The 26,331-nt window shown below is 45.2% G+C and overlaps 1 protein-coding gene across 2 annotated transcripts; it reads right to left on the bottom strand.

The window, feature by feature from the left end:
- Positions 1-1,338: 1,338 nt before the first annotated feature.
- On the bottom strand, positions 1,339-22,672 carry LOC146343698 (uncharacterized). Of its 2 annotated transcripts, none has more exons than XM_084860224.1 (3): positions 22,583-22,672; positions 6,259-6,327; positions 1,339-4,224 (listed from the first exon to the last, which is right to left on the bottom strand). In XM_084860224.1, the coding sequence occupies exons 2-3, from the start codon at positions 6,310-6,312 to the stop codon at positions 2,698-2,700; spliced, it is 1,581 nt and encodes a 526-aa protein (XP_084716350.1). In that variant the 5' UTR covers positions 6,313-6,327; positions 22,583-22,672; the 3' UTR covers positions 1,339-2,697. The 2 variants fall into 2 exon arrangements, with proteins under 2 accessions (XP_084716350.1, XP_084716351.1); XM_084860225.1 differs by lacking the exon at positions 22,583-22,672 and adding an exon at positions 22,227-22,309 and having other exon boundaries at positions 1,345-4,224.
- Positions 22,673-26,331: the final 3,659 nt, after the last annotated feature.

Below are 26,331 nucleotides of genomic sequence, written 5' to 3'. Positions count from 1 at the left end.
CCAAATGGCTCTTCAAACTTGAATTGTCCCTTCATGCCATCTCTGGAACCTGTTTTTTCCCTGATCCTATGGAAAGCATTGAGAGAAGGCTCCTAGGATTCATCTGTTAGCTGCCTCACATGCTTGCCTTTGCACCACTGCTATTTTGGAGCTAGATTTGGTGATGCCAATACAGCATGGTACTAGAAAACCTCACCAAATACCCATGGAAACTTTTACAACCACGGCAAAAATATGAGTTTCAATATTATATACAGCCATGTGCAGGGATCAGTTTCTACACTTAAGCTGCATTTTCCCACGGCTTTCCCATAACCCTGCCCTTTCTCTCTAAATAGTTTTGCTGAAGTTAAGCAGTTGAGTGAGAAAATAAGGAGGGAAGAGAATGTGGGCTAGGTTCCATTTTCATGTACTAGGTGAAGCTTTAGGGTAGGGATGTCAGAGAATTTCTCCACGAATCTCGGGGAGGCCGAATGCCAGCGCATTCAGCCCCCCAAAATTGGTGGAGAAACGGTCTGCCCCCCCGCCCCCCCGGGACGGGACTTACCTTGTGCCTGGTGGCGGCGGCTCCGGCGGCGGTTCGGCGGCGGTTCGGTGGCAGCGGAGGCCGGTCTTCTGACCGGCTGCCACCGCCACCATTTCCAAGTTAAAAAACAACAACAACAAACGTGATAGGCTACGTAAAGATTTACGTAGCCTATCATGGCTAGATTTTTAAAAAACACCGTGATAGGCTACGTAAATGTTTACGTAGCCTATCATGGCTGAGTGAAAAAAACACCAAAACCCGCGCATATGCAAATGGCGGCGCCCATGGGCGCCGCCATATACGTTCCTTATTTTGGCACGTGTAGTCTACGTAAACATTTACGAAGACTACGGTGAAAATAAGGGGAACGCAAATAGCTCACTGGCATGAGAAGAGTCCTGTTAGATTAGACCAAACATCCATTTAGCTCAGCATCCTGCTTCCAAGAAGGGCCAGCCATATGCCCCTGGGAAGCCCACAAAGAAGGCATGACAGCAAGAACCCTCTCCCACCATTGCTCCCAGCAACTGTTATTCAGTGGTAAAGTCCCTCTGAACCTGGAGCCGCCAGAGCCGCAGCCAGGTAGGCTCCGTTTCGCAGGGCTTTCGCAGGGTGGTGGGGCGGGTTGCTCCATTCCGCCACGGATTCCAGGGGGCCGAATTCACTGGAATTCGGCCTCCCTGGGATCCGTGGCGGAATTCTCTGACATCCCCAAAGATATGACAGGGTACTATTTGATCTATTTGTTGCATCTTTGAAAAACAAACAAACAACCAAGTGTACAAATGACCTTTGTTGATGGCAGAGTTAGAAATCTGGACATTTAATTTTTATTATTACTTTCCCTAAGCATGTTGAAGGTGATGTTTGCCCCTGTTCTTGCCAGGATATTTACAGCACAGCCTCCAGTCGCTCTTTAAACAGCTTCAGCACACTAGCTTTGTTGTGTTGTCAAGTTTCCACGCCCTAGCTCTAAAAGGAAGCCACAATCCCCAAAATAAGTAAAGAAAACAAATGCCCAAAAAACCCACAGAGAATACAAGAGAGAGGGATGTGTCTATCGTCTTCAGGATGGACAGCGGATCCCTTTCTCTCTGAACGTAGCATTTTGAGGACATCTGTGTGCATCCATAGCTTGGATTAAGGCACCACTCTGATAACAGAAACCTTTCGTCATCAGAGATGGTACTAATACCCAAGGATATATGCCCATACAGTTCAGTGCTGCTCTTATGCCCAATAGGCTTGTGAGCAACTTTCATCATGCATTTACTGTGTGCAGAACTACAGTGCATGCTTATCTTAGATTTATGTCACTTTAACTAGGGATGGGCAAACCCCCCAACATCCAGTCGGGGGGCAGGGGGGTCTGCCGCAAGGAAATCCAGGCCACAATTTACAGAGAAGTAGGTGCTTTACAGCTGCAAATGGCGTAAAATATGCCAGTTATGGCTGTTAATTTTCCCACGACAGGCTAATGGCAGTTGCCATTAGCCTATTGTGCCTTTTATAATGGTGGAGAGCTGCCCCACGGGAAATCCGAAGGACCCAGAGGCGAGCGAAGCTGATCCACTGCGGACTCTGCAAGTTGGATTCTTGGGAATCTGGCCTCATTGGAGTCCGCAGGAGATTACTCCTAACTTTAACTGTCATGGCTTCCCCCAAAGAATCCTGGGACGCTGTATTAGAAATCCTTATCACACACACCACAGTTTCTAGATGGATCTCAGGAAAGAGGGGATCTTTAGTAGTGCAGAGCACATCTAGATAGTTCTCACACAAACGGATTGAAACTAGTTGTAACTGCCCTGGTGTTTCCAAGGATCCCTGGAAATTTTGTTGAACGTTCCTTGTTAGAGCTTCCCATCCCGTTTGCAATGGAAGACACCAATGGTTTGGAATTTGTCTTTCAACAGAATAATCTCATTTGTCTTTCATGCCTAATGGAGTAAGGTAGCCACCAAAACATTAATGAAAGGTACTTCAGAACACTACAAAATGTTGCCTTGATACTGTGATGCTTACTACTCATTCTCATTTCACTATCACAATTTTGCTCATAATCCTACCATCTTGACTTATTTTGTTCACAGACTGCAGTTTTTTCCTTATTGCTGAGGTCTGTTGGTGTCATCAGCACTATTTAAGTGACTTCTCACATTGTTTATTTAACTGCTAGAATTATTAGAGTCTCCAGAGTCACTGGAGCTGCTATTGTCATTAGAACTATTGGAAGCACTAGAAGCACTGGAGCTGCTGGAATCATTTTGACTGCTGGAATCACTGGAATCACTTGGGTCACTGGAATCACTGGAGCTGCTAGAATCACTGGAGCTGCTGGAATCACTGGAGCTGCTGGATTCACTTTGACTACTGGAATCACTAGAATCGTTTGGGTCACTGGACTCACTGGAGCTGCTGGATTCACTTTGACTGCTGGAATCACTGGAGCCACTGGAGCTGCTGGAATCACTTTGACTGCTGGAATCACTGGAGCTGCTGGACTCAGAAGAATCACTGGAATCACTGGAGCTGCTGGAATCACTTTGACTACTGGAATCACTGGAGCTGCTGGACTCAGAAGAATCACTGGAATCACTGGAGCTGCTGGAATCACTTTGGCTACTGGAATCACTGGAGCTGCTGGACTCAGAAGAATCACTGGAATCACTGGAGCTGCTGGACTCAGAAGAATCACTGGAGTCACTGGACTCAGAAGAATCACTGGAGTCACTGGAACTGCTGGAGTCACTGGAACTGCTGGAGTCACTTGAGCTACTAGAAACACTGGAACTACTAGAATCACTGGAGTCACTAGAGCCACTAGAACCACTGGAACTGCTAGAATCACTAGAGTCACTGGAGCTACTGGAATCACTAGAGTCACTGGAGCTGCTAGAATCACTGGAGCTGCTGGAATCAGGGGATCCATTTGAGCTTTCAGAGGTGTCAGGTTGTTTTGATCCTTCCTCATTTGAACCACTTGGACTATCTGGTTCCCCAGGCTGCTGACTGGAATTGCTCTGGCCCTCAGTAGAATCAGAATCATCGGCAATACCTGGGTCATCTCCTTGCATGCCTTCATCATTTAAATGGTAGCTGTCAAAAATGTAATGACCACTGTACAGTGCATCAACATTTTCCTTTGCCTTAAACTCACCACTGGCATGGAATCCCTTAATGTGCTGCTTGTCAGCAAAGATATGTGTTCCCTGAACAATGACGGGTTCTGCTGTTGTTGACACTGAACCATGAACTGCATTTTTCTCTCTCAAATGCTCAGTGCCATTTTGTTCAGCATTGCTGGTCTTTTTAAAAAGGTCTACATGATGGCTGTTAACATCTTTCTCTTTGGGGAACTCAGCGTACATATCCATGCTGTCCTGTGTGTTATGCCGACTGCTGCCTTTGGCCTGCGCAAGGCTAGTGCCCTCATGGAGAAGTTGGCTCTCACTTTCATGCCGGGCCCGGTAGCTTCTTTGGGAATCGATAGTATCAACTGCAGATACTTCTTCAGCGATAAGATACTCTTTGGTGAGGTTAAGAAATATTTCTCCTTCTTGGTGGACATTGTCTTCCTTCTGCCATTGCCCATTCTCATGTGCAGAACCAGTCTTTGAGACTCCTTTATCTGCACTGATAGAATTAATATTATCCCCATAGCCTCTTCTGAGTACAGTTTCACTCCTCTGGATCTGCCACAAAGGAATAACATAAAACTCTAGGGTGTTACTTAATATACCTGGATAAATATAGGACATCTTGGGAAGGATCCAATGAAATCCATGCACTAGTACTATTGACACTATCAGGCACCAGCCCAAATTCAAGTGTGCCTGTAGTAGTGAAGTGATGGGTACTTCCTGCAATTCAGCCTCACCTTCTTTAGAGTTGTTTGCAGTGGTATGCTGAATCACAGTTTGTGGAACCTGTGACAAAGCTCTTACACAGCACTTCACCAAAGGAACACTGGAATCTAGGCTAATGGAAAACATCAGTCCAAACAGAAAAGGAATCAGCTTGTGACACACATCCAAAAGTTATGTGAAGCAGCCCTCTGACAGCCGAAATGGAAATTTGTTAAGTGGCCTGATCTTGAGTCGCTTTGAAGAATCATCATTTACAGTTTTAAGCCCATTTCCCCTGGAGTACCCTTTTCTCTTATTTTTTAAAATAGTCTTGATGATTTCGGAATTTCTCGTTGTTGCTGTTACTGTTATTTCTAATTCTCCACAATACTTTCGAGGATTAAACACTGAGTAAGGTACTCAAGAAGGAGTACAAGATTTCATCAGCTCTATTGCCCTGATCCATGTGTGCTCCTTCATTTCAGAGAAAGCCAAACTCTATGCCCTGAGCAATGTGAACAGCATTTGCCTGCTTCACTAAAATGAAGTTCAATCAACAGGGAGACTGTTCTGGCTGAGAGAGCTCTGCTTATGCATTGCAGCTCCTGGACCCAGAACAGATTGATGGATCAAGGCATTTATTGCCAGGGCATTTGTAAAGGGCATTTCTACGCCACAACGTGGTTAGTGTTGGACTGGGACTCAGGAGATCCAGGCTCTAGTCCCCACTTGGCTGTGAAGTTCACTGGGTGACTTTGGGCCAGTCACTGACTCTTAGCCTAACCCACCTCACAGGGTTGTTGTGAGGATAAAAATGAAGAAGGGGAGGACCACCTTGAGGAAAAGCGTGGGATATAAATGTAATAATAAAAAATAAAATCAACTTTAAGGTCTCCCTCCTTTTCCTCTGTGTCCAGAGTGCCTACATTTTCTTTTGGGAGAAGCACTGTTGAATATACACTTTGCACTATTCCAGTGGTTTTCAAACTTTCTACTCTCAAGAAACACTGTTCACATTAATTCGTCTCCTGAGGAGCCTATTTAGTGTCTACCACAAAACCCCTAGGCCAGGGATGGGCAGAAAGTAGATCTCAGATGTTTTGGACTTCCCAGCATTCCTGACCACTGGCCAGGCTGGTTTGGGACTTCTGGGAGTTGAACTACAAAACATCTGGAGAGCTACCTTCTGCCCACCCCTGCTGTAGGCCAGTCTCCCCAGATATTGGTGGAATACACCTCCCATCTTCCCTGGCCATTGGCCATGCCAGCTGGGGCTGATGGTAGTTGGAGTCCAAAACATCTGGAGGGCACCAGGTTGGGGGTGACTGCCCTAGGCATTGTCAAGAATAATCTGGCATAATCTAGTCCATCCTTCCCCAACCTGGTGCTTTCCAGATGTTTTAGACTACAACTCCCAGCATTCCTGACCACTGGCTGGGGTTGATGGGAGATGAGATCCAAAACACCTGGAGGACACCAGATGGGGGAAGGTTGTTCAAGTCATATACTTAGTTCAGGCAGAGCACTAGCCATGCCTTTGGAATGGCACCATTATCCCACATGGACTGAGAGAGCAATCAGGAATATACCTAACACGCATCTGTGGCTGAATATTATATGGGAAAATCAGTAGTGATGAACAAGCCACCTTTCATCTTGTTGTTGGTCAGTCCTCTGTAAGCCATGGAAGTTCAACCCTTGTAAGCTAAGAAAGAGCTGACAGGGTCATTTAAAACTTTTAGGGTGCACTCCTATGCATGTTTAGACAGAAAAAAAATCCTACAACTCCCAGCATCCCCAGCCAGCCTTTTTTCTGCCTAAATATGCTTAGGATTGTGCCCTTAGTCATCTGGTGTTAGTACTCATATTTCGTACACTTACCGGGGAAGCAATAGCTACTCCAAGAATGTTTATAAGCAAAAGCAGATTCTTCATGCTTGGGATTTCTGTCTACAAGGAAATGGAAAATATATTATATTTTACCACTGGCATTGGATATTTCACAACATAGCGGAAATAAACAAAGGGTGATATCGCCTGTGTAGAAACAAGAACTACATTACCCCAGAAGAAACAAGAAATGAACCATTAGGAGGAAAATGAATAACTCATGAAAATATGTAAGTGTAATGAGATGGTGGCGGGGGTGCGGGTGGGTTGAAACCTCAAGGTCCCTTCCAACTTAGTGATTCTATGACCGTAAAGATTGGGGTCTGGACAAGAGAAAGTTCATGAAACTAGTTCAACTGCTGGATATTTCTTTTATGGCCCTGGCAAAGGAGACAAATGCGTTCCTGTGTTATGGAGATTGCTCTCTCTCTAGCTGGACTTTTCTGGAAGAAGATAGCCTTTTGGGAAGGGAGGCTTCCCCTCTCCCTCCTCCTCCCAGCTATGGACTTTGTTAATCAAGTTGGTGAGAACAGAGCAAGCAGCTTGGTATTTGCGGCTGACATAGTCTGAGAAAAAGGTCAGAGCTGGGGATTTCTGTGGAGCACTGAAGATGCCGTTCCGCCATCAGCACCCCATAAATCTGTTGAGTGCCTGTTGGAATGGATGTAAGCTGTGAAGCCTCCACCTATGCTCAACATGTAGGTTTGTAAATATGTGGAAACATTACAAAACTCCTTAAAAATCTCCAGTGACCTCGGAAACCGAAACCCCAGGGTAAGCGCTGAACCTCTGAAACTACTTACCACTAGGGATGGCGGAGAAATCTGCCACGGACTCCAGTGAGGCTGGATTCTTTAGAATCCATCCCCCCGGAGTCCGTGGCGGAATGGACTCCTCCCCCCCCCCGCGAACTAAGGTCGTGACGGACCCTACCTGGCGCCGGCCGGTCCGGGTCCGTTCCCTTCATTCCGCAGCCGTCCGCTGCCAGGCTGCGGACACAAATGGCATCCGGCATAGTGGACGCCATTTGCGTCCCTACCCTTTGACATGATTGGCTACGTAAATATTTACATAGCCAATCACAAAAAGAGCAGGGACGCAAATGGCGTCCACTATGCCATTTGTGTCCCTGCTCTTTGCCGTGATAGGCTACGTAAATATTTACGTAGTCAATCATGGCAAAGGGCAGGGACGCAAAGGGCGTCCCCTACGCTGGACGCCATTTGCAGCTGCAGCCCAGCAGTGGACGGAAGTCCGGCTGCGGACGGCCCCAGCCGGCGGCTCCACGGACTCACCATGGAGCGGAACCAGCCGGGGAGGATTCCGGGGGTGGGGACGTATCGCCCCCGTGGACCCCAGAGTTTGTACACCCCTACTTACCACTCAGAGAAGTGGGTGTATTGGCCCCAGGAGTGTAGCCAAGTCATTTATAGTATTAGAGGGACCTAGACATCCATAATGCTTGCTTAGGTTCATTATTGGTGCAATTCCCATGCTACTAAGCCTCTGAGCATGTGCAGATGAGTCAAAAGGCCGTTAACAGCCTTCTCGGTGCATTCCTTGCTAATGAGGAGAGTCTTTATCTTTGATGCACCTGGGAAGCAAAGTCTGTTTACAGGTGGCTTTGCCTGAGAGCCAAACACTTCTAGCCTATGCTGAGAATGAACACTAGGGGCACATGCTGCTGAAACACTGCTTATTGCTAACCTGTAGAGTATAAGACACATTGTACCCAGTGGCTCGTGGTTCAGAGAAGCTGTCTGATCCAACCATTGGGTACGCCTGTGTGCTGTAAGTTACTCAATAAAGTCTCCTTGTAAGCAAACCTTTGAGTCTGATTTATCACTATCTTGGCCCTTCTAACCTAAGAGTTCAACGTCCACCGCAGGGACGATACAGTGGGGTGTGCTTATATATGCATGAACTGCAATTCCAAATTCAGACTATAACATACATTGTGATGTACATTGCCAATGCAGTGCAGATGTAGGCATACTTAAGGCCATTGATTTCAGTGGGCTTAAGCGAGCTTAACTCTGTGTTGGATTTAGGCCAGGAGTGTTGCACTTGCACCTCAGACCTAAGGGCCAAATCTGGGCCACGTGGGATCCCAGTCCTGCCTTCTGGGATTCTTCAAATGGCCATGCCTCTTTCTCTTGGCCCACCCTCTTTGTCCCAATCGCCAATAGTTTGATGTTTTTCCTGGCTTTCTGCAGACCTCCCCATCCCGTTCTAACCTGTTCCACGTTGAAATGCCTCTCCTAAGATATGGGCTTTAAGTTCAATCCTGATGGGGCTTTTGCAAGAGCCTGCAAGAGCTTCTCTGAAAGCCCTAGGCTGAAAGAGGTTCAACACCCCTGGTTTAGGCCATAGAATTTATTCAAATGATGTCCCCAAGTTGGTTATGTAATTCACAGTAGCCAAGGGCCCAGTTCTGCACTTCCTCCAACATTTTACATTAAAATTGGGAGCATTTCTGTACCTGGAATATCTGAATCCCCACGTTAAGGATCATTGCTTGAACCCACACACATCATCCTACATTGTAGCAGGCTCTTTTCTGCTTGCTGTACACCAGAGATGGGGAACCTGTAACCCTCTAGATGTGAGTGGAATACAACTCCCATTATCCCTGACCATTGGCCATGCTGGCTGGGGCTGACTGGAGTTGAAGTCCAATGACATCTGGAGGGCCAACATTTCCCTGCCCTTGCTGTATAGTGTACTCATTACTCTACCATAGTGTCTCCTGTACTATCTTCAGAAGCAGGGCACATTAATACACTCACCATAACCATTTATTTAAAACTTAAGACCATTTCATAGAATGAATGCTTGTGGCCTGATCATTCACATTTACTCAGAAGGAACCATGCACAGCCTTGAAGCCTGTGTTAGAACAAGAGGTTCTGTCTCTCCTCCCTTTGATCCAAGGATAAGTCTTCACGGCTGCCATCTTTCGTGCCCTTAACTCTGAACTCAGGGAACGCACTTGTTGCACTTGCACCTCAGACCCAAAGGCAAAAGAAGGAACAATGTTTTACCAGGGACACACACTAGACATTAGGGACTTCCTTGGTAAATAGGGACATTTGGAGTATATTGTTGTTGTTCAGTCATTCAGTCGTGTCCAACTCTTCGTGACCCCATGGACCATAGCACGCCAGGCCTTCCTGTCCTCCACTCTCTCCCGGAGTGTGCTCAAGTTCATATTCATTGCATCGGTGATGCTATCTAGCCATCTCATCCTCTGCCATCCCCTTCTCCTTTTGCCTTCAATCTTTCCCAGCATCAGGGTCTTTTCCAGGGAGTTTTCTCTTCGCATTAGGTGGCCAAAATATTTCAGCTTCAGTTTCAGTATCTGTCCTTCCAATGAGCAGTCAGGGTTGATTTCCTTTAGGATGGACTGATTTGACCTCCTTGCAGTCCAGGGCACTCGTAAGAGTCTTCTCCAGCACCACAGTTCAAAAGCATCAGTTCTTCGGTGCTCAGCCTTCCTTATAGTCCAGCTCTCACAGCCATACATTACTACTGGGAAAACCATAGCTTTGATTAGATGGACCTTTGTCGGCAAGGTGATGTCTCTGCTTCTTACTATGCTGTCTAGGTTTGCCATAGCTTTCCTCCCAAGGAGCAAGCGTCTTTTAATTTCATGGTTACAGTCACCGTCTGCAGTATTCTTGGAGCCCAAGAAAATACAATCTGTCACTGGTTCCGTTTCTTCCCCTTCTGTATGCCAGGAAGTGATGGGGCCAGATGCCATGATTTTAGTTTTTTTAATGTTGAGTTTCAGACCAGCTTTTGCACTCTCCACTTTCACCCTCAACAAGAGGCTCTTTAGATCCTCTTCGCTTTCTGCCATTAGGGTGGTATTGTCTGCGTATCTAAGGTTGTTGATAATTCTCCCGGCAATCTTAATTCCAACCTGTGATTCATCCAACCCGGCGTTTCTCATGATGTACTCTGCATATAAGTTAAATAAGCAGGGTGACAATATGCAGCCTTATCGTACTCCTTTCCCAATTTTGAACCAATCGGTTGTTCCATGTCTGCTTCTTACTGTTGCTTCTTGACTCTCGTACAGGTTTCTCAGGAGACAGGTAAGGTGGTCTGGTACTACCATCTCTTTAAGAATTTGCCACAGTTTGTTGTGATCCACACAATCAAAGGCTTTAGCGTAGTCAATGAAGCAGAAATAGATGTTTTTCTGGAATTCTCATGCTTTCTCCATGATGCAACGAATGTTGGTGATTTGATCTCTAGTTCCTCTGCCTCTTCGAAACCCAGCTTGTACTTCCGGTAGTTCTCGGTTCACATACTGCTGAAGCCTAGCTTGTAGGATTTTGAGCATCACCTTGCTGGCATGTGAAATGAACACAATTGTACGGTAGTTTGAACACTCTTTGGCGTTGCCCTTCTTTGGAATTGGAATGTAAACTGACCTTTTCCAGTCTTGTGGCCACTGTTGAGTGTTCCAAATGTGTTGGCATATTGAGTGCAGCCCTTTAACAGCATCATCTTTTAGGATTTTAAATAGCTCAGCTGGAATACTGTCATCTCCGCTAGCTTTGTTGTTACTAATGCTTCCTAAGGCCCACTTGACTTCACTCTCTAGGATGCCGGGCTCAAGTTCAGTGACCGCACTATCATGGCTATCAGGGACATTAAGATCTTTCCTGTATAGTTCTGTGTATTCTTTCCACCTCTTCTTAATCTCATCTGCTTCTGTTAGGTCCCTTCCTTTTTTGTCCTTTATCATGCCCGTCTTTGCACAAAATGTTCCCTTGATATCTCCGATTTTCTTGAAAAGATCTCTAGTCTTTCCCATTCTGTTGTTTTCCTCGATTTCTTTGCATTGTTCATTTAAGAAGGCCTTCTTGTCTCTCCTTGCTATTCTCTGGAACTCGGCATTCAGTTGGATATATCTTCCCCTTTCTCCCTTGCTTTTCGTTTCCCTTCTTTCCTCAGCTACTTGTAAAGCCTCATCAGACAGCCACTTTGCTTTCTTGCATTTCATTTTCTTTGGGATGGATTGAGTTGCTACCTCCTGAACAATGTTACAGACCTCCATCCATAGTTCCTCAGGCACTCTGTCTATCAGGTCTAATCCCTTAAATCTATTCCTCACCTCCACTGTATATTCATCAGGGATATGATTTAGGTCATACCTGAATGGTTTAGTGGTTTTCCCTATGTTCTTCAATTTAAGCTGAAATTTTGCAACAAGAAACTCATGATCTGAGCCACAGTCAGCTCCAGGTCTTGTTTTGATTGACTGTATAGAGCTTCTCCATCTTTGGCTGCAAAGGACATAATCAATCTGATTTCGATATTGACCATCTGGTGATGTCCAGTCGCCTCCTGTGCTGTTGGAAAAGAGTGTTTGCTATGATCAGCATGTTCTCTTGGCAAAACTCTATTAGCCTTTGTCCTGCTTCATTTTGTACACCAAGGCTATGCTTGCCTGTTATCCCAGTGAATTCTTGACTTCCTACTTTAGCATTCCAATCCCCTATGATGAAGAGGACATCTTTTTTTGGTGTTAGTTCTAGAAGGTGTTATAGGTCTTCATAGAACCGATCAACCTCAGCTTCTTCGGCCTCAGTGGTTGGGCCATATACTTGAATTACTGTGATGTTGAATGGTTTGCCTTGGATTTGTACTGAGATCATTCTATCGTTTTTGAGATTGTACCCCAGTGCTGCTTTTCCCACCCTTTTGTTGACTATGAGTGCTACTCCATTTCTTCTAAGGGATTCTTGCCCACAGTAGTAGATATAATGGTCACCTGAATTAAATTCGCCCATGCCTGTCCATTTTATTTCGCTGATTCCCAAGATGTCGATGTTCAATCTTGCCATCTCACATTTGACCACCTCCAGCTTACCTTGATTCATTGATCTGACATTCCAGGTTCCTAAACAATATTGTTCTTTACAGCTTTGGATTTTCTTTTCACCACCAGACACATCCACAGCTGAGTGTCCTTTCAGCTTTTGCCCAGCCGCTTCACTCTTTCTGGAGCTACTTGGAAATTCCCTCTGCTCTTCCCCAGTAGTATATTGGACACCTTCCGACCTGAGGGGCTCATCTTCTGGCGTCATCTCTTTTAGCCTTGTGATACGTTCCATGGGGTTTTCTTGGCAAGGATACTGGAGTGGGTTGCCATTTCCTTCTCCAGTGGACCACATTTTGTCAGAACTCTCCGCCATGACCTGTCCGTCTTGGCTGGCCCTGCACGGCATAGCTTATGGCTTCACTGAGTTACGCAAGCCCCTTCGCCACAACAAGGCAGTGATCCATGAAGGGGTTTGGAGTATATACTGCTGATAATAAAGAAGTAGACCGTGTATCATTACTAAGGCTGTTTGAAAATTGCCTCTCCTGCACAAAAAAATGGTTCCCCCATCCCCAGTGATGAATTTGGGGAACACTCTGGTGATTTGGGAAGGTGAAATTCCTCACAAAGTGGGCAGTATAACAGTCCCCTCCCTCTCTCCCTCCCTTCCTCCCTTGTATTTTATAGCTCCTACCTCTAAGCATGGACAGGCTTAGTGGGCAGTTGCCACTTTCCTCCCCAGAATGCCCCCCAAATGATGTTACATCTGTGGCATTCCAGAGGAAAAATAATGGGTCCCGGAGGCTGTCAAGAGGAGAAAAAGAAAAGGGACCACTGTGCTGCTTCTGCTGACAGTCATGAGTCCACTGTCACACACACACAAGCTTTTAAAGAATTCCCCCTCCAACACACACACACACACACAGATTTTTCCTCTGAATCTCCCCACCAATTTCAAACTAAATCTTATTTCTTGATCATCTTTTATCACTATCTCATGTTTGCTGTCTCCCTAGGTGAAACTGAGGCTGCTGTGAAATAGGGTAGCATGGCTGAGGGAAAACCATTGGCCTTCCTCAAAATAGGCCCTGGGACCTGTTGTAAGGTGACAGCGCTATTCTGGAATAAGCCACTACGTCTGAAAATATATCAGCTGCTCCAAAAGAAGACAGAATTCTTGGAAATACAGAAGTGTGCTATACATAAAACAAAGCCCTCACAATTACATGGGTCCTTGTTTTTACCACATAATTAACATATAGGACAATGCTCCAGGGTGGCAGAAACTCAGCTGTATGTGTGAGGGCTCCTGATCTGTTGTTTCCTCTCTCTGGAACATTTGATGGGAATTAGGGTAAGAACTTTAATTTGGCAAGTACTACGGTGTTTTAATGGCAGAAAGCGAAGAGGATCTAAAGAGCCTCTTGTTGAGGGTGAAAGAGGAGAGTGCAAAAGCTGGTTTGAAACTCAACATTAAGAAAACTAAGATCATGGCATCTGGCCCCATCACTTCCTGGCATATAGAAGGGGAAGAAATGGAAGCAGTGACAGATTTTACTTTCTTGGGTTCCAAGATCACCGCAGACGGTGACTGTAGCCATGAAATTAAAAGACGCTTGCTCCTTGGGAGGAAAGCTATGGCCAACCTAGACAGCATAGTAAGAAGCAGAGACATCACCTTGCCGACAAAGGTCCGTCTAATCAAAGCTATGGTTTTCCCAGTAGTAATGTATGGCTGTGAGAGCTGGACTATAAGGAAGGCTGAGCGCCGAAGAATTGATGCTTTCGAACTGTGGTGCTGGAGAAGACTCTTACGAGTGCCCTGGACTGCAAGGAGGTCCAATCAGTCCATCCTAAAGGAAATCAACCCTGAGTGCTCATTGGAAGGACAGATAATGAAGCTGAAGCTCCAATATTTTGGCCACCTAATGCGAAGAGAAAACTCCCTGGAAAAGACCCTGATGCTGGGAAAGACTGAAGGCAAAAGGAGAAGGGGACGGCAGAGGATGAGATGGCTAGATAGCATCACGGATGCAATGAATATGAACTTGAGCACGCTCCGGGAGAGAGCGCAGGACAGGAAGGCCTGGCGTGCTATGGTCCATGGGGTCACGAAGAGTCGGACACGACTGAACGACTGAACAACAACAACAACAACGGTGTTTGCATGCAATTCCATCAAAATCCTCTTTGTCTCTCACCTGCCAGTCTCAATAAGCTTATTGAGAAGAAACTGGGCTTAAATATATACAGAGCTCCTTACTGCCTGAGCAATAATACCTTTTCTTTGCAAGCACTAAGATCTGGGCCTTACTCTGATGTTCAAGGAGTAACACCATGATGAATAAATCTAGTAACTTTTTAGACAGATTAACGTTCTCTGTCAATTCTCCAAAGATATAATTTACCCTGCAGACATCTGGCTGTGATTACCGTAAGCACTACAGCTGGCTGGGTTTTTTTGTTCTCAAAGGGACTAGCACTAAATGTACACATGTAGGCCTCAATTATCGACACCAGGCCAAGGGCTTTATGTGCCACCCAAGACCAGAGAAGCCACATCAGTTTGTTAATCATGGCTTCGATGACTGGCCAAGTGATTCTGCACCAAGCAAGGGCAATCTTTGCTGTATATTTCTCAGCTAACACTGGGTTCCAGGCATTGTGAAACCACAGGGGAGGCAGAGAACTCATAATAATGGGTTTTCCTCCAGTCATGACATCCCAATTTAGGTGAAGAAAACACTCTCCTTTTGCAGCCCAAAAGGAGAAACTTATAGACAGATGGGAAAGTCCACTATCCCACATGGCAAAAAGGAGGGGAAACCCAAATTCTCTTTTTAAAGCACTTAAGAATTATTGTTCTTGGTTAAAACCAACATATCTATTGAAAAATTCTTTTCAAGCCACTTTGGCTTTTAAGGTTTCTACAGATGGGTGGGTGATTCACAAGCAATTGCCAAGAGAATCGAGTAGGTTCTGTCAGTATCAAATGTCTTTGGTAAGCATTAATGTAAATATAAAGGGACAGTTCAGGGAAACTATGATGAACAGGTGATTGGAGCACCTTTCTTATGAGGAAAGGCTAAAATATTTTGGGCTTTTTCATTTAGGAAAAAAATGAAGGGGCATCATGATGATGGCTTATACAATTTCCCAAACTTCAGAAAAATTGGAGAGAGGTACGTTTCCCCCCTATAATATTAGAATGTGGGGTCATCAAATGAAATTGATGGGAAATAGGTTCAAATAGGGATGGGGGAGAACTTAGTTTCATCTGAATTTTTATACAAACTTATTTTATATATGTATTTATTTATTACATTTCTATACTGCTCAACAGCCGAAGCTCTCTCAGTGTTTCACAACAACTAAAACCATCAAATACAGCATAATAAAACATAATATAACACTTTTAAAAGTTTACAAGTATATAATAAAACCAAAGTAAAAACCAGCAGCAGTGCAAAGATTTAAAAATACAGTAAGGCCTAACTCCTATGGCCACTAGTCAGCAGCGAGACGGCCATAGGATTGATTGGTTCCCGGAGAACCGACCTCCACCTCCTCCTGCGCCACCTCGTAGGCAGCACGGATCAGCCCCGTGCTCCGCTCTCGGAAGAGCAGCACAGAGCAGGGGAAACGGGGCATTCCCAGTGATAGAACCAAAGAGGTACCATCTTAAAGTACTGGCAGCCATCTGAGGCAGCCTCCTACAGTGGAAAGTCCCAGAGGAAGATAGTCTTATCAACTGCCTTGTTGACACCAACAGTAACGGTCTGTTTCATATTAGGTACAGCCAGAGGAGCCCCCCCCCCCCCCCGAGTAGCCGCCACTCCTGCAGCTGGTTAGAACCAGTTCCAGCTAGATCGCTTCCTGCCCAGCTTGCAAGGACAGGTCAGCCGTAGAGACATGTCAACTACGCATGCTTAATGAAGTTCATGAATATTATGTGGCCCACCCCGCATAGCTAATGAGGTCATTATACTGAATGTATATAAGCTATACCAAAAAAAAATCTAGGGTGTGGTTCTCCTTTGTGGTATTAGCCGCGAGAATCCACCCAAACAGTGCTGTTTGTCTCCTGCCAAATAAAACTGCATTGGACTGAATCTCAGAGTTCTGTGTGTCTCTAAGGGGATATTGGCATACCCCTCCTAGAGGGAATTACCTTAAGCATAATTTGTGCAACAGCAGGGGTGGGCCAGGGAGGGGAGGTCGGAAGCGCTGGTACAACACTTCCTATGTGTCCTTTGGCCTCCCCTTCCCACGCTCCAAGGTCCCATGGCTAGACGAAATTGGCTGTCTAGATGAAAAAGCAGAGCAGCAGGAGCATGGAGGAGATCTACCCCTCACCTACACCTGGTTCGGAGGTGACCATCAATCCCGGTAGGATCACTCCCTAACAGACTTAAAAACAAGAGAAACTGAAATACTAAAATGCCTGGGAAAATAAGGAGGTCTTGACCTGGTGCTGAAAAGACCACAGCATAGGTGCCAGGACAGCCAGAACGGAAAAGGCCCTCTCCTTAGTAGCCACCCACCTCAATTCCTGTGGTGGGGGCACCCAATTTGCACCTCACAAACCGATATGCAAACCTAGAATGCACTTGCATGCCAAAATCTGCAATGCAATTCAGAACTCAAACAATGCACACAAAAATATGTATATTAAGGAAACGTACAAATTAGGGGAAGTATCCACAGAAACACATTATATTAGGGAAAATCACTTGCAAAACCTGCACACAATAGGAGAAGTGCATACAAAAATGCATATATTAGGAGAAATGCACATGAATATGTGTAAGAATTTTCATGGGGGCTTTTGTTCTTTAGTCAAATTTGCTAACTGATATAGAAACAGACTGGCATGAACTTGGCGCCAGGAAAATGAGAAACTGAGCAAAACCAAAAGGAACAGATTTGCTCATCCCTAGGCTCAAGACAGACATAAAAAAGTATTTCTTCACACAGCACAATTCATTTATGGAATTTGCTGCCTGTGATGTGGCTAGTGAGGAGCTCACTAGCTCTCAGACAACCTTCCAAAGGGAATTAGACAAATTCATGGAGGAAGGGTCTATCAAGGCCTATTAATCATGATGGCTGTCTTTGTGACAATTAGGGCGCAATGCTATGCATGTTTAGACAGAAAAAAGTCCTACATTTTGTGGGACTTTTTCTTTCTAAACATGCATAGCATTGCACCCCCAGAGGCAGTATACCACTGGCAGTATGCCAACACGAAAGGACTGGGAGGCAATGGTGAGATATGCCTGTTGCTTTAATGCACTGGTGATGAGCTTCCCAGAAGTATCTGGTGGGCCACTGTGAGAAACAAGATGCAGGACTAGATGAACTTTGGTCTGATCCACCAGGGCTCCTTGTATGTTCTTATGCAATCTTCCAGAAGCCACTCATCCTGCTAAAACAGGGCATCAGAATTCAGCTAAACTGCAGTGAGAAGTCCAACATATAAATGGAAGAAATATACTTTGCTTGTATTTGCAACATAAATCCCTTTCGAGTGGGTTCTTTTGCTCCCAGTTTCAAACAAGGACTCAAACATATGGATAACGTTTTAAAGGATCGGCCCTTATTCAAGATTATAGCTCTCTTATTTCAGAGGGGCCCTTTATTTTGAAAACGTTGACTCTGAAACTATAATATATCACAAGTAAAGAACTTCATCTAATTTTAAAAAGATATTGCAGGAAAGATGGAACTTGGGTCCTTTTGGTGCTGGCTTCAGGCTTTTGAAGACCCTTGACACCCTCAATGGGGCCCCTCCCTCAGTGAGTCTACCATCTCACCACCATTGGCACCAGCTGCTTTTGCTCCTCCTCCTCTTCCTCATCAATGCTACCATTTGCTTGCTTGACATGCAGAGAGCCAGTGAGCAAGTAGGCAGTGGCATCTCCTGCTCCTCCTTCCCACCACCACCATTGTCTGGGCCAGAGGGAGAGGCAGGTGAACAAGCAGGTAGCAGTGGTGAAAAGGAGGAGCAAGTCCAGAGGGTGCTTTTGAGCGGGCCCCTTTTGGAGTGCCGACCCTCGGCAAGTGCCCAACCATGCCTACCCTTGACGCTGGCCTTGGGTCCTTCAGACCCATGCTTGCCAGGCCATCAAGTTGCCCGCTAAGATGGCTAAAGGGTCAGTATTAATGATCTGGTATTAAGCTTTTATGTCTTTATTTCAGTCTTGCTCTTTAGTACCCCTGGTTTCCATCTCACGTCTGTGTATATCATGAACTTTTACTTGCTTCTGACATCCTCCTTGGTGCTTCCAGACAAGGAGTAGTATCCAATGACAGTCCTATGTACAGTGGACCCATTGAAATGAATGGGACTTAACTGTGACTAACTGATGTCTCACGCATTTCAATGGGTTTACTCTACATAGAACTAACATTGGGTACTGCCCAAGGCTTTTACTGTGCAATCACCCTGCCTCATTCATGGAATTTGACAGCGGAGCTAAAAGACAATGTCTTCCATTTGTCGCCACCCCATGTTTTCCCACCACATTTTCCATCTTTTTCCCAATCTCACACGCACACAACATCCGTTCTGGAGGAAAAGATGGAATAGCCGCATAACGTATTTTGATTCATTGCACTAGGAGCCCACAGTCTGAAAGCACCCCCTGTTCCAGTACCATCTATTTTCAGAATTTTCGAGAAGAAAACAGGAGAAGACCATTTTTGTTTCTGGCGGAGCTTCTGTGCTTTTTTATTTTAACAGCTACATAATGCCCTAAGGGCGCAATCTATGGGGATCAGCAGCTGCCTCTGAACTCGGAGGCGACTGCCTATCCAATGCAGGGCAGGAGAAGCATGGAGGGGATCGTCTCCTCCGCGCTTCAGCTGCCCTGCATTTGCGGCTAGACAGCTGAATTTGGCTGTCTAGCCACGGGAAGGTGAAGCAGGGGAGGAGGCTGCTGGATGACACATAGGATCTGTCGTACTGGCATTTCTGCCTTCCCCGCCCCAGAACGCCCCCCCAGAATGCCCTGTTTTGGCCGCTCCGCGCTCCTCTTCCGAGTGTGGAGCACGGGCCCGTTCCACGCAGCCTGCAAGGCAGCGCGGAAGGGGGCAGAAGTCAGTTCTCTGGGAACTGACCTCAGAACGCAGGCTCCAAGGTCGGTTCCCAGAAAACCAGATATCCTATGGCCGTCTAGCCGCTGACTAGCAGCCATAGGATTGCTCCCTCCAGACAGCAGTGAACTTTTTCTAGCACTGCAATGCCATGCTGTCCTATTTGCAGCCCTTATAGCAAGGGTGCCAAACCTCAGGCTTGGCGCCAAATCTGGCCTTCCTGGGGACCCAATCCAGCCCTGAGGGGCTTCCCGTAATGGCCGTGCACCCTTCTCTTGGCCCCAGCCCCTTTCCTCCAACAACTGATTGGTGTTTTCCCAGCTTTTGCACAGTTCGCAGTTCTGCCACTCACCTCTTGCTAAAAGGTTGGAATACCTCTCCTTAGGCTTAGCTACTGGCGGTAAAAACTTTAAACTACGCTGGTATTTTTAGCTCCACCCTTTTGCCTTCAGCCCTGCCCACTACTGGAATGTGGCCCCTGAAAGCTTTTCCAAAATGGAATTCGGGCCCTGGGCTGACAGAGGTTCTGCAGCCCTGCTTTAGAAGCACAGGATCCCTGCTAGGGAAGAAAGAAAAAAGTTAGCAGTCCAATTTTTTTTAGAGGGACCAGAGAAGTGAGAGGATAATGGGCAAGTAGAGGTGTCTGGATTTTGTGAAATCTGTCCTGTGTGTGTTTCATGGATTGTGCAGTGTTGTTAGTTCCAGCGTATGCTCACAGACGGATTCAAAAATTTTCTCCTCAGTATGTGGAAAAATACGAAAATAATTCCACAACAATTTACGTAATCTATGTTAGTATATAACATTTAGTGTATTGTCCCATTCCATTCAACTTTTCCTGTATATGTTTTCCAGAATAGCTTCTCTCTCAGCAGAAACTTGCGTATTTTTCTGCCAACAAATTTGCATACATTTCAAGAAAGTAAAAAAAAAAAAAAAAGATCTGAAAATCCACAGACTCTGCACGGCCCATGGAGAACAGCCCACATCAGATTCCACAGGTTGGACTCTTAGACATCTGCACTTATTTTAGTCCATCTCGGATTTCTCCAGCATCCCAATGGCGATGGGCAAGCAAAGATAAGTGGAGCATAGTATATGCTCCAACTGTTGAATATAGTCACCCCGGCTGATGTCAGTGGTCTGAATCAGGGGTGACTATGAAGTAAGCAACCACTTGCTTGCATGGTACTAGCTGCAGCACCCCCTGCCTCTGCCTCCGGGTGTGTAAAAATAGGGACGGGATTCTCCTTCTCCCACAATTGCCATGCAGTGGCCACCAGTGGTTATGCCTAGCAAACCATCTCACTGTCACTGTTTTCATTAGGGCTCCTTCAACCTCCTCCAACATATACCATTGTTCCAGGATAGAAAATTCTCCTCCTCCTCCTCCAGTCCTCCTCCTCTTCCTCATTCTCCTCCGCTCCAGTCCAGCTCTCATTAGGATGTTGTAGCTGCCTTCTTCACCTTTCATCCCACATTACAAACATGTCCCTATTTTCATCTGTGAAATGTTGGAGGGTATGCTAGGTACCAATGAATACTTTATTATTACTAGCTTTTCCACTGCTTAAAATTGCTGTCAAGCAACCACTTTAGTGCATGGATGTGTTGTTTCTTCTGTGGAAATATAGCCACATCCAGGTTGTCCAGACCACAAATTCGAACAGTGTTAATGAATTCTAACGCTCATGTTCTTTGCTATCATTGTACCCAGTTGCTGAAAGAACAGCCACAAAACCAAATCGTTAAAGCTTAATGTGGTAAGTTTCCTGCCACTAAATCTGTGTAGTTGCTGAGGAAACAACTCACCCATTCAGAAAACAAAAACAACCCCCCCACACACGTGTAATATGAAGGTGCCTTATACAAAAAGGACAGACTTGACCTGAGATGTTATCTTTGCAAATAGCATCAGCTGGGAGTGTGAATAATTACTGGGATTCACAGCAGGCATGGAGGGGGAATTTAACCTTTTCCTCCCCTCTTGTGGTCCTGAAGAAAATCCTTCCTTTGATGCTAGTATTTGTATTGGGAAGAAATCCCTCCCATTGGCAAACACCAGCTTCAGACCTCCCCCTAAAGCAAACACCAGCTTCAGAGGAGGGACTTTTTTTTTTAAAGGATCACAACAGGAGAGTAAAGGGTTAAATTTCCCCATCATGCCTGTGGTGATTCCAATAATAAATGGAAGGACACTAATATTATGTCTAGTTTCACGGATCAGTCTAGCTCAGAACTGTCTGTGCTGACTGATGACGTCAGCATCCTAAATTCCCCAGGCAGGGGCCTTTCCTTGGCCTGGTACTTGGAATCAGGGGGTGTTGTTGCTAGGCCTGGGGCCTATAGGGCTTTCACTCCAAATCTATTTCCTAGGGCCATGGATCTCTATTCCCCAGAGCCTTGAGTGTCCATTGGTGCCAACGGAAAGTGTTTTCTTTCCATGCAGGGGGCAATTTTCATGGGGGCTGCAGCTGAGGAGGGAAGGATTAATTTCCCCCCTCCACATGCTGCAACACACACATACCAGAATCTTTCCCTGCATTGCAATTAGGGGAAAATACTCCATAGCTTTAGGATGGTCTGGGGCAAGGTGCAAATTAACGAGGAATGTATTGTATTTGAGGTGAGAAATTAATTGGCTAGCTTTGCCTCATGTGAAATTTAAATAAACCCTAGTAATTATTGGTCTATACAGATAGAAATCAATATATGCAAATTTTATGCATATTTGTATCCTATGGCCTTGGGCCCTGCATCTTTTAAGTGCTGAACAACACCCCTGCTTGGAATCTTAAAATTGGGGATGCTAGTGATTGAACCTGGGGCCTTTTGCATGCAGGCCATATGCTCTTCCACAGAAATGTTCTCTTCCCCTGGCCAAGAGCACAGAAGCTGTTATTATTATTATCGTGATAGTCCCATGCCAAATTGTAATTACCAGGGAATACCACCTTTTCCTGATAAGGCTCTCGTGCTTTTATCTGTTGCACAGCAGGCAGAGATTTAAGACACCACATACCTCATCACAGCATCTCCCTGCTGGGAAAAGCTGAAGCTTTTAGAACTTCTGCCTGTTGCATAGAAATTGACACACAGTCTCCTGGAAAGTAATCACGCTACAAACCCACCAAGTAGCACCCCGTGCAACTAGTAGAAACAGAATACTAATTTCTCTTAGTTTTCCTCCACAAAATTGCCTGCTTTTTGAATCCCAGTTTTGCTACCAGGTTGAACATCACTGCAACTACTACAAATAATTCCTTTATTAGAGGATATAATAAGAGTAGGAAATGCTCTTATCTACATTAGTTACCCGCTTTTGATTTAAAGCAATTGTATATGACAATCCTCCAATTTTAAAATACAGCCACTTACCTTTTTTGCAGCACAGCAATGAACAGCATTAAAATCATTAGGGATGCTTGCAGTGCTTCAGTGCCCCGAGGTATGGACCCAAAATGGTACCTTGCAAGAATTTAAACAGCGTTTTAGCTTCTAGGCAACCAATCCGAGCCTAGCAACTTAACTCTGACTTCACAAGGTCTTAAATGAAAACCCACTAATCCCCCCTTTTGTCCTTGAAATGATTATGTGCCTTTGCACTCTACAGAAATTCTCCTTATTCTGCACTCATGCAGAATACTAGATAAGTATATTTTATGACTTTGTTTTCGCAAGATAATATGTATTATGAATGCCAGGCAAGTCCCTGATTCTATGATTACTAGATTCATTCACTTACATTTTCCTTTTGAGATATTCAGGAGGTGTGTTCTAACTGAAAGGTAAAATTTTGGTGACACCCTTGATCCGGTACTTTTAATAACTATTTTTGTGATGCTCCTAATCACATCTTCCTGCCTGCCTATTGTCACAAGCCTTCCATTTATTCAGGGAACCAGGTTTCCCCACCCTGCAATGACCACTGATTTTTGCAGTCATGAAGGGCTTCTTTACACATACGTGTACATCGCTTGACATCTCATCACTTAGCGATGTCATGCTAAGCTAAAAATCCTAGCTTAATAAGCCAGCATGTGAAGAAGTGGCAAGCACCCAGATTCATTCCTCCCTTCTGTGCGCAGGAAAACAAGCTGGAATTTGGCACTTAAACTTAGTTTACTGAGATGTGCAGACAAGGAACTATGGTTAAATACTTGCTAACAAGCAAGGATTTGGAAGCCAGCTTTAAACCCTGGTTTAAAACTGGCTGCTGCTGGTACTGGCTTGTTTGCTAGCAATTAACCATAATTCAGGGTTCATACATCATGGAAAGTCCCGAATCCCAGCTTGTTTTACTGCATGTGTGAAGGAAGGAGTGAAGCAGAAGGACAGGGATGCATGGCACACGTTCACATCCTAGTTTAATAAGCCATGATATTTGGGTTACTAAGATGTGCGAACGCTGTAGCCATGCTGAGTTTCTACATGCACCCAAGCAGATTGTGTCAGGGTTTTCCGCCATGTACCTGATCCTGTTTTTTCATTGTATGCTGACATTATGCTATGCCACAGCTGACAAACAGCCAGAAACCTTTGTGGTGGCATGGCAAACTTTCAACATTCACTGAACTTTGGGATGTGGCTGGCTGGGCTGTGAAGAAACCCTGTCAATGAGCTGATGTTTTTACCAATAAGCAGACTTGGCAGCTACCTAGGGGCTTAAATGTTTAGGGGCCTCAACATCTCTGAAGGAAAAGAAATAGGCTGCCATGGTAGGCTTAGACCAGGGGTGAGGACTTCTTTCAGCCTGGGGGCTAGATTCCATTTTGGAGAAGCTCTCAGAGGCCACATTCCAGTAGTGGGTGAGGCCTAAACCAAAAGGGGTGGGGCCAAATCTCTCTCTCTCAGAATATTTTAGCTTCGGGCTCTTACTGCCAGCAACCAAGGCTTAGGAGAGGCATTTCAACCTTCTAGAATGCAGAAAAAGCAGCACAAAGAAACCACCAAATGATTGGTGGTTGGGTTAATGGGGTGGGGCCATCTGAGGAACCCCAGAGGGCCGGATTGGGACCTGAGGAGGGCTGGATTTGGCCCCTAGGCTTGAGATTACCCATTCTGTCTTAGAGGACACAACAGTTAGGAAGCTATATATTAAGTTAATGTTACTTTTGGATTTTTTTGAATGGGCCAACACATTGTCCGTTTTCATGTCCATTTGTTGTTGTTGTTTATTCGTTCAATCGCTTCCGACTCTTCGTGACTTCATGGACCAGCCCACGCCAGAGCTTCCTGTCGGCCATCACCACCCCCAGCTCACCCAAAGTCGAGTCCATCACCTCCAGAATATCATCCATCCATCTTGCACTTGGTTGGCCCCTCTTCCTTTTGCCATCCACTTTCCCTAGCATCAGCATCTTCTCCAGGGTCATCTTCTCCTTCTTTATGTCCATTTAAGTATTGAATAATCTTCCCCGAGGAAGAACATACATGTTCAAATTTCAAAATGTATCAGGAATCAGCTTGGCAATCAATTATTTTTGCACTGAGTGGCTTTATTTATTTATTTACTTATTTATAATGGTTTTGGGGATGTCTTTAAGGGTCGGACACCCTCAAGGCAGATAGAAACAATACAATACTATGCAAAACAAGTACAATAGAAAATCAGTCAATGAATATGCTATAAAGAACAGATAACGCTAATAAAACCTTCAGCCCACAGATGATGGAAAGGCTACCCAAAACAGCTGGATCTCCAGAGCCTTCCTGAAGTCCTGCAAAGAAGGAGCTTGATAAGTCCCTGATGGAAACTGATTCCAGAGGTGTGGGGCCACCACTGAAAAGGCCCTCTGTCTTGTACTCACCAGCCTAACTGCCCTTGGTGGCTGGCAGATGAGAAGGGCCTTTACTGATGACCTCAAAGTTTGGGGTACAGGAGAAAGCAGTCCTTCATGCAACTTGTGTTAAAACCAGCACCTTAAACTGGGCTCAGAAATGTACTGGCAGCCAATGCAGCTGGCCTGGCTCAGTATTGGTGTCATGTGAACAGACCACCTAGCTTTTTGCATTCCATTGGGTGCATTCTTCATTTTGTTTGCAGATGCATTGAAGTTTACTTCCCTTACACTGAGTTTGGGCTGCATACAGTTTTTATTGGTATTCTGTTTTTAAAAATAGCATAATTTTAATCTGGTGTTTTAATCTTTTTCTCCTTTTACTGTTTTATCTCTTGTGTTCACTGCTCCGAAATCTGTTCTAGATATGGAGCAGTATACAAATATTGTAAATAAATAAATAAATAACAGGAAGGAGTAGAAAGTAATAGTGCCTCTTTGCTTAGCACTTGTAAGACTCCTCTGAAATTCAGCATTTAGCTTTTTGTTACCACACTTCAAGAATCACATTGACAAATTAGAAAGCGGAACAAAAGTCAAAAAGTTGATAAAAGGCAAAACATATGAGGTGTGATGGAGGAAGCTGGTACAATAGGCCAGATGTTGCCAGCGTGTGCCACACAGATTGTTATTGTTTAGGATCAACCATAGCTAGTACACCAATGAAAGCTTATCAAAAGTGTTCTTGGCCAAGCAGCTCCCAGGAAATCCAGGATCAATGCTACACCCAACGGTACCCTCAAACTTCACATCAGATAACGGGAAATCCACCCCCAAAAAGGGCACCACCAATTCTCATGTCAGTCAACTTTCTCATATCAGCATCAACATCCTGTCTGGGCTGACATTTGGTTAAAATCTTCTGTTACCAATTTGTAGTAACTGCCACCAATGGGTATAATATAACTGACTGAGCGGTGAAATAAGTACCCTGAAGGTGAAGATTATGAAATCGCACTCCTTAGAACAGGGGTGAAGAACTGTTCTGGACCCAGGGTCTGGATTGGGTCCCAGGAAACTCTTGGGGACCCTATGATGAAGCTTCTCCTCTTCCCCCAAAGCCACATCTCCTGAAATCATCTGATTTTTCTCTATGCCTCCCTCTACATGGAGCAAGGGCCAGCCTTTCCCTCTCGAATCTAGAGCAAGGCTGGCTGTCTTTCTCTAGTACTGAGCATAGAAACCCAGCTCTTCTCTCTGATTAGTGATGGGAGATAAGAGCAGGGTTTCCCTTCTCAGCGCTGGAGAAAGGCAGCCTTTCTCTAGCATGTAATATTGGCTGGGGCA

The sequence above is a fragment of the Heloderma suspectum genome, chromosome 5 (genome assembly GCF_057233095.1).
Source record: "Heloderma suspectum isolate Gila_16-S chromosome 5, 16-S_ref, whole genome shotgun sequence".
Taxonomy (NCBI): Eukaryota; Metazoa; Chordata; class Lepidosauria; order Squamata; family Helodermatidae; genus Heloderma; species Heloderma suspectum.
The sequence above is the reverse complement of the archived record's forward strand: the minus strand, read 5'-3'. Positions and strand labels throughout refer to the sequence as shown.

What these genes read in the sequence shown, in the direction of transcription:
- LOC146343698 (XM_084860224.1), bottom strand. Translation starts at nt 6,312, where the DNA reads ATGAAGAATCTGCTTTTGCTTATAAACATTCTTGGAGTAGCTATTGCT. An exon ending in GAGTAGCTATTGCTTCCCCG is followed by an intron (nt 4,225 to 6,258) that starts GTAAGTGTACGA and finishes CCTTTGTGGCAG; the next exon opens with ATCCAGAGGAGTGAAACTGT.